Here is an 8622-nt window from a genome sequence, read left to right on the forward strand (position 1 = left end):
GATCCCCAGATGCAAACAAATACATGAAGAACCTTCCTTTAAAAACACGCTTGGGCAATGTCGGTGGGTAAAATCATTGGCATTTTCCTCCCTAGGCTCCCTCTATCCCACAAGTATGCGGATCAATGACGAAGGGCGACTAGTGGTGAACTTCCAAACAGAGATTCGTTTCCGGGGCCAGCTGGTGATGTCCCACCCAGGTGCGTAGCCAGCCTGTCCATCTGTGCTAGCCAGAGTACCTGTAGTGCTGTCTACTTGGCAGAGAAGGACACCCCAGAAAAGGGTCTGCCTCGGTGTAGAAGGGTAACTGAGGCATTTCCTTTTCTGGGGGGTAAGTTAATTTCTTTCTGTTCTCTTGCTGCTTTGCTTTTGTGTGCTAATTTTATACTGTACCAGGCATTGTTAGTTATGGCAAATTATAATTCACCTTCTATTCTTTCAGGAACATCTCTGGCATCAATGGTGATGTCTGCTGACCACCCTGGCCTCACGTTTACACTCAGTCTGTTACGAAGCGAGCCAACATTCCACCAGCCTGTGCAGCACTGGAGTTTTATCTCTGACTTTGCTGTGAGTCTGCATTCAGACTTGAATTTAAGGAAGCAAAGGAAATGTCAGTTTTTAACATACTTCCTGTGCGGTTGTCAGCACTGTAAGATCAGTAGGCGTCAGCTCATTTGGATGCAGTCATGTATTTTCATTACATAACGGACAGCCAGCAATCCCTGGAGCTTGAGTCCAGAGGCCTGAACCAGTGCTCCCGCTAGCACTAGCTGGTACCATTGTTGCGCAGGTCAGTGCTGGAGCTGTGGCATCTCTTGAAGAATCTGCCTTAATGTTATCTTCTTCCAGCATTGCTGGGAAACTGTGAGCCAGGAGTTGCGGCTGCCATTAAGAGAAGCTGGATTTTTAGGCGTGTGACAAAGCTGCTTAGCTCTTGTGGAGCTCAGGAGCCAGTGGGAGCTACTGTGGTGACAAAGTCTGCGCTTCAAATATGGCAGAAGAGGCTTGCTTAGGAGTGTCTTGCTTCTGTGAGAGGGACACAGCCCAGTTACTCAGCTCTTGCTGAGCTGGCAGCAGAGGAGCCGTTTGCATTCACTAAAAGTATGAGCAAAATCAACTTCTAGTCAGATTTAGTAGGTTAGGTCTGGACATGGGCATGGTTGATTCCCACCACCACGGGAAGGTCAGCTCTTCAGAGGCCTGATAGCAGGTGTGCTGTATTACCCTTTGACAGAGAAGTAGAGGAGAGACAGCATGTGTCAGCGCCGTGCCTGTGCTGCTGAGGAGTGCCGACAGTGCTGCTGCCCATGCTGCGTGCGTGAGGTAAAGCACCACGGTCATAAACAGCAACGTCCACGTTTGCAAAAGTGTTTAGGATGCTGCTGGGAATTCAGCTTCACCGCGGGGGCAATGTGAGCTGAAAAAGTGATTGTTCGTAGGCTGTGGAGAAACGCTCATTTCTCTAATCTTCTCACAGGTACGAGATTACTCAGGTACTTACACTGTGAAATTCATCCCCTGCACTGCTGCACCCGGCCAGCAATATGCCCTCCCTGTCATCTGCAACCCACGGGACCCAATTGCGTTTGATATGGACATCAGGTTCCAACAGGTACACCGTTTTACATGGGACTTGCATGTTTTTCCATAAAGCCTCATGGCCAAGACCAGCTAAAAGCCAATTTAAGCTCAAAAGAAGGTGTTTTGTAACCAGCAAGAGATGTTCTGGCATAGGCTATCCAGTACCAGGTGTCAAGAGAACATCACGGAGTTATTTCAGATGGCTTCAGGAGTTTTACAGGGCTTGTAGGTTGCTCTAGATCTCATCTTTTCAGGTGAGATAAAATCAAACTAAACTGATTTTTTTCCAGTAATTAGAATCTTGGTTTTCCATTTATTATTTATTTACCTCTTAGTCCAGCCTATTCCTCAGTTCTAAGTGAGATTATTTTCAGAGTTAACTGAGGCTGCTTTGTAAAACTGAGATTCAATGCAATAGAATTGTTTCAGTTTTCTCAAGCAGTGCGAAACACTTCATTTGGAGTTAGTGTGGCTTTGTGACAATTTTCCTGTACCTATTAAAGGAAAAAAAAAAAAAAAAAAAAAAGAAAAAAGGCAGTGTGCTAAGTAGCAGTAACTTACTGTTGTGGACTGTCACAAGGGCCAGATTTTTTGTTGCGGTGAGCTTGAGGAATGACTTAGCATTTGGAGACCAAGGATCTGAGACTTAACTTCTAGTGAACATTCCAAACTTTAAAACCTCTAAATGTGACATTGCATCCTTCAGTCAATACATGAAAAATGACCTTCTAAGTACTGGATACCTCAAAGGCCTTGTCAGTGCCAGTCAGAGCCGTTCAGCCCTTTTGACCATTGGAGATGTTCTTTAACTTTCTGCTTCGTTACCCAGTTGTGTGGCATTTCTGGCAAGTGTGCAGACACCTGTATCACTTACATGCATGTCTCAGTCGTGTTTGCTAAATCAATCGGTGTTGAGCTGAAATGTTACTTTAAAGATACTGCTTCAGCAATAGACTTCATGCTGCAACTCAGGACGTGAGTTACACAGGAAAAGGAAAATGATGAGGAAGAAAATAACCAGAGTTGTAGTAGCATTTGCGTATGAAGTAAATTTTGTACCTCTGTCCATATAAGCACACATATATATCCCTTAGGACTGTTGCCCCTGGATGCTGGGTTTATTGTGGTTAACAAGATTAAACACTGGTGTAAGACAGTTTAGTTCTTTACCTTATTTCTGTGTTGGAGAGCTGTTCCCCTCCTGTTCCCCACTGTCTCTCCTGGGCATTACACCTGTCTCCCAGCACTCTGGAGTGTCAGATGCACAGGGCAGGCACAGATCAGCAGGCTGGTGCCAGCTTCCTCTGTCGATACGTGCTGGGCTCTCTTGGGCTTCTGCAGCCACGAGGTGTTTGCAGCGGGGAAGGCAGAAAGGGGATGCCTGGGAGCAACTTCTCCTTGCACTACAGGACTGGACTTACTTGCAGGGCAATCCTGGGCTGGCCTTCAGGCACGGCCCACGGTACTTTTCTGGGCGAATTGCAGGCAGCTTCTAGTGTAACACGTACAGTGTAGCCAGGGCCCAGGAGGGGCAGACGAGGGTTCCCATCCTGTGCTTGTTGAATACGCGCGTTGTTTAGAGTAGGGGAAATGAGCGGGTGTCGAGCTAGGTTCCGGTCCCGATCTATTTTATCGGCCCCTTGCCCACAGCCCTGTTCTCCCAGTAACTTTTGCAAGTGCCACTGGAAAGATACGTTGCTGTCCTGTATCTCTTTCCTCAGGTACCTTTTGCCAGTTTACTTACCAACGCTGAAACAAAGCGCTACGTTTGTGTACTTTAATGGGTTGTGACAGAAAAGCACAAGGAGAGGTTTATGTATGTACGTGTATAGGAGGGATTCTTATAAATGCTGTGTACTGCTGAAAGGTTTGATCCACGCATCACTGCTGTGGCAGTGGTGTACAACGATCATTGTAAAGCTACAACCAAGGCATTTTTTTATCATTTCCTATCACTTTTCCCTACAGGTCAGTGACCCAGTGGCAGCAGAGTTCAGTCTAAATACTCAAATGTTTCTGCTGTCCAAAAAGGAGCTTTGGATATCTGACGGTTCAATGGGATTTGGAGAAGGAGCTGACGTAGCCTTTACCAAAGGTAAAATGTCAATTGTACATTCAGCATATGGGGAAAGCTAGAACAGGACTGCTTCTAACAAGAGCTGAATATGTATTTTACTAGTTTTATAACCCTTATGTGGTCTACATACTTCCACTGCAGAAAAGTAAAATACAGAGGCACTAAAATATGATGTAATTTAGTGTAATTGAAACATGCTTCGGTTCCATTTATGGGCTCCGAGAGGAAAAGCCTTCCAAAGGTAGGTGCAGAATTTAAGTGTGTGTATCTGCAACTGCAGCTCTGGAAACTCTTGCTCAGTTACTGCATAATCACATATTCCCCTCACTCCGCTTGTTTTGCTTTGAAGCCGCCCACACTGTAACATTTTGCCCCATTTTGAGGAGGCCAAGTAATTTCAGTTCTTAGGTTATTCTAGTCAGAAATGCAGGAATTGAATACTTGTACACCTGAGGCTCCTTGACTTGGTCACGCAGCTGTTCTCAATTGCAGACTGGATGCACAATAACTGCACCTGGCACCTTCTTTTGGTTGTTCTTTTTGTGTGTTCAGGCTCAGGGCAGGTGCTCTCACACCACTGTATTCACTCACTGACTGGAGCTGTTACCAGGTTCCAGGGAAACTCCTGGTAATGGCGGTGCTGGACCAGAAATAATTTTGTTTCTAATCCATCCCTTATTTGAGTTACCAGTCTAAATCCCAAATGCCCTGTTAAGAACTTTCTTTTGCTTGAGATAATGCTATCAGGTTGGGGAGTTTCTTATATGTGAATATGGGTTGCCCTCTAGTGAAAAGAAGGGAAAAGCTTGCTTAAAAAAAGAGCTGCACTGCAGGAACTGAACGTCAGTACAAATCATAACCGAAAATAAAGACTAAAGTCCATGCTAAATTAGTAGTAACAGTCATGGAACCTACTGTCTTCTCGTGCAAAGGGAAATACATTTAAAGCTAGATAATTCCTGTCCTGAGAATTTTTAATAACAACGGTTTGGTAATAACTTGATTTAATAATTTTAAATTGACTGTTATAATGTAAAATGCATTTATCTGCTTTACCAGGATCTGAAATCTATGGCCGAGTGATGGTGGATCCAGTTCAGAATCTCGGTGACTCCTTCAGCTGCAGCATCGAGAAGGTGTTCCTCTGCACTGGTGCCGACGGGTACGTGCCCAAGTACAGCCCAGACACTCAGGAATACGGATGTCTGGCTGACTCACCCTCCCTCTTGTACAGATTCAAGATCTTGGTATGTAAACAATGAGTTATGGTAGCATGTATTTTTAGATTGCTGATTTCCATGTGAATCTGGAAATACCAAACTTACTTCCTTTAGGATAAAGCTCAACCTGAGACACAAGCAAGAGCCTTTGGAAACCTGGAGTTTCATGCTACATTAGCAGCTGATCATGCAGATGCTTTTCCTCTAGTCAAACAGCCTGGTTCGGATGGTTTCAGCCTGTCATCTGCTCCACTCTTCCAGGTAAGTTGTCTGGTAAGTGTATCCCAGAAATTCTTTCACACGGAAAAGGTGACGGGTGGAGAACAGAGCGTGCAGGTAATCATGGGGACTATGTTGGCAGTGACAGGCTTCAGCAACAGCTTTGCTTTGTTCGCTCTCCCTAACAGTACAGAAACAATGAGAGCGTTGCTCTGTAACACGGAGCTACCCTTCTGCAGCCCTGCTGTTACTGCAGACACGTACGCCTGGGGCTGGGAGCAGAAGTCGCTGGTTTAGCTTACCACAGAGGCCTTTTTATGCAGAAGAAAACTAAGAAATTAGACTTGATTTTCTTGCAACTGAAAAAAAAAAAAAAAAAGGTTTGTATATGATAGGAAAATAAAAAAAGAGAAAAAAGACAACTGCGCATCCTGCTTTAAGTCAGATTAATTCAAATTCCTCAAGTCTTTTTTTGGTCTCCTAAAGTGGGGTTCTTCCTGCCTAAATTAAGACTAGTGTTCGTCAGGTAAATGCAGTAGCTTTTATGCATTAACTCCAGAAAGAAACAGGCTCTCTTAGAACAATGTTCTATCTGACCTACTTCAGCAGGCTGCATTAAGGAAAGATTAATCCTATCTCCAAGTGCCTATTTCTGCCATTGACTTTAATTAGCCATATTTGGCAGCAAACTGGGGACATCTGTCTGGATGAATCTGATGCTTGGTGTTTTTCAGTTTATAGTGCATGAGGGGGCTGTTCTGGTGCGTTTGTGGTTTGGTTTTTTTTAAGGTGGCAGCTGGCCGAGAATGGTACATCCATACGATTTACACAGTTCAATCGAAAGAAAATGCACAGAGGCACAATGGCAAAAGAAGCCTGGACTATCGCCATGTGCCGTCCGCTGCTAAAGGAAGAATTAGCGCTGCAGCCTTTAAACGCAGCAGAAGAGCCAACCCTGACTACCCAGTCTTCATGCAAGAAACTGGAGCAGATAAAAACAGGGGCACGAATATCCAGCATGTCGCACTTGACCGTTCTGACAAAGCTGTCATCATCCACAAAGATGTGGTCGCAGCAGGCACGCCGCATCACAGGCCTGTACTGGAAATTGCAAGTGGGGACTCTGGCAACGGTATTGTACCCATTACTGGAGGCCTGACAGGACTGCTGCTTCTGGTCTGCACGGTGGTTGTAACTCTTTTTTTCTTGAAGCAGAGGCAGCAGCCCTCTGCTGGGAAAAGCAAAACGCCCGTCAGCCACTCCAGTGGCAGTGACACGATGACCGTACAACACAGCAGCGGTGACAGTTCAGAAGTCTAGCCAAGTTGTGGGGTGCCTGTCTTTTAACATGTCGTGTCACCAAAACGCAGGCTCTCAGATCTAGCTCTTGGCTGACTCCTTTGCACAGATGATTGGCTGCTCCAGTTCTAATGCTCGCTCAATTATTTGTAATGAGCAGCTATTTCTGACAGGGCAGGTGTACTAGGGTCACAGATGAGTGGCATTTATGGAATTCAAACTCCATGAATGACAGTTGGTGCTTTTCTCTCTCTTTTTTTTTTTTTTTTTTTAAACCTAGTTTTTCTTTAATGTTTCGAATATGCAGCTGTAAATGTGCCTTATATCCACCACGGAAGGTTGGTGCTTAGAAGACGGTGGTTTTGATGACATGTACAGTATCTAGTTTTTGTGTAACGGGTTTTGGTTTTTTGTTTGTTGTTAGGGTTTTTTTAATTAATTAATGCTGAGGAAGGAAGAAGGTAGTAGTATTAGAATGGAAGCTAAGTAGCAGATGACAGTATTCTTTTAAATGAATGGTACCAACAGTTCTGTCTCAAATTTTATGAGGACCTCGGACATGGACAGGAGCCTCACACAGGTAAGGCTGTAATTGCAATTATCTGTAAGGAGAGCATTACATGCGATCAGTAAGACCTATATTGTAAAGCTACACTAGAAAAACAGTATGTTAATGCTTAAATGCTTTCAAACACCTTTAAACACAATCTAATACTTCAGAACAACTTTCCCATATTTATACAATATTTGCCTCTCTTCCTCTGCTTGATTATAACATCAAAATATAGGCAAATACTTGTAAAAGGTAGCTTATTTTGCCAGATGGCACTGGGGGAATGCACTTGTATCACCTAGAGCAAATAGTTTGCTTTTTTTTTTTACTTCTGCTTGAAAAAAAACGGATTTTGTGTAACTAAGAGGATGTCATTTGGGAGATTACAGTTTGGTTGCTTTGGCTTTCCTCATATTGGCACTTGAAAACTGCGAGCACAAAGGCAATGCTGCTTAACTATTTAACAAATCTTTTCCTCCTGCTTCCTCTAAAGGTTTTTAATTAAGGCTGGTTATAAAGTTTTGGTGGCATTCAGGTTTTTTGTGTGAATAGGGATGCTTTTAAAGGAAGGCTGCAGCATTTTTGTTTAGGGTACACCATGCCTAAGCAGTTCGGCTGATTTCTTCTAGGGCTGCCATGCCAATTGAGCCTGTGAAGTGCTGCGGAGTGGCTGTTGACTCTGCTGTACGTGCAGAGTTCTTCTGACTTTCAAAAAGTACAGTTACTCCACCTGCTTCCAGCTGGTGTCTGCAAATGAGGAAACCTGCAAACAGGAACTCATTTAATGTACTAGCAAGAACTGTACTGCTGTGCATGAAATCTACATGTGTGAGGTCTCAGCTTTTTCTTAAGTGCTTAAGCTCCAAAAAGCTGATTTTTCTAGGGCTGCATTTCTCTGCTTACACAGCAATGGTGCCTTTTGATATGCCTTCTTAATTAGGCCAAAACCAAGCATTTGTTCTGTGGGTTTTTCCTAATCAATTCCAAAATCATGCTACATTAGATGATGGCATTGGGAAACACAACTTCACCTCAGTCATTACATGCCAGATACACGAAAAAGGACACACAGTATAGGAAACGTGGCCATGGTACCGTCTGACTGGTCCAGGGAACAGCGGGGATTGCCAGACAGCTCCTGCCTTGCACACCTTCAGCTGGCAGCAGCTCTTCTCACAGGAATCGAGACTGTCTCTGCATTTACCGCAGCTGTTTGAGAGAAGCGAGTTGTTTTACATATTAAGTTTTCTGTTCTGACTTGTTGTTGCTATTTGCAATAAAAATTCTACCATTGTTAGGCCATTCTAATTAAATACAAACTTCAGCATGACTGACTGACTTACCTTTCTTCTGGTTCATTTTCTTCTGGTTAAGCAGAAAAAATCTTATCATTTTGTTCCAGTCTGGATGTACGCTGATCATTTCGTTCTTGAGGTAAATACCTGGCCTTTCCACTAACGCCAAAGAATAAAGTATATTTATGCAGTAAAATTAAGTTCAATAAAGGCAATGTCAGTGCCACAGAATTTCCAGAAATGGGGTATGATGGGTAGTGGTTTGTAACAAGAAAACACAACTAAATAGTTCTATCGATCATATTGGAAAAAGTGTTCACAACGCTCTAAGAGGAAAAAAAATTGGGGGATGACTAAAAAGGTATTGAAGTGGAA

At 43.7% G+C, this 8622-nt stretch overlaps 1 protein-coding gene across 1 annotated transcript in view; it reads left to right on the top strand.

Annotated features, from left to right (window-relative positions):
• Window positions 1-8563, top strand: part of FREM3 (FRAS1 related extracellular matrix 3) — a 70257-nt gene extending 61694 nt beyond the window's left edge. The window contains exons 18-24 of the mRNA XM_037399735.1: window positions 96-200; window positions 443-570; window positions 1481-1615; window positions 3553-3679; window positions 4721-4908; window positions 4996-5142; window positions 5890-8563. Of these exons, the coding sequence (XP_037255632.1) occupies window positions 96-200; window positions 443-570; window positions 1481-1615; window positions 3553-3679; window positions 4721-4908; window positions 4996-5142; window positions 5890-6420 (1361 nt within the window). The 3' untranslated portion in view covers window positions 6421-8563. The remainder of the gene's footprint in view (window positions 1-95; window positions 201-442; window positions 571-1480; window positions 1616-3552; window positions 3680-4720; window positions 4909-4995; window positions 5143-5889) is intronic.
• The last annotated feature ends 59 nt before the right edge of the window (window positions 8564-8622 follow it).

The sequence above is a fragment of the Falco rusticolus genome, chromosome 1 (assembly GCF_015220075.1).
Source record: "Falco rusticolus isolate bFalRus1 chromosome 1, bFalRus1.pri, whole genome shotgun sequence".
In the NCBI taxonomy this organism is placed as follows: domain Eukaryota; kingdom Metazoa; phylum Chordata; class Aves; order Falconiformes; family Falconidae; genus Falco; species Falco rusticolus.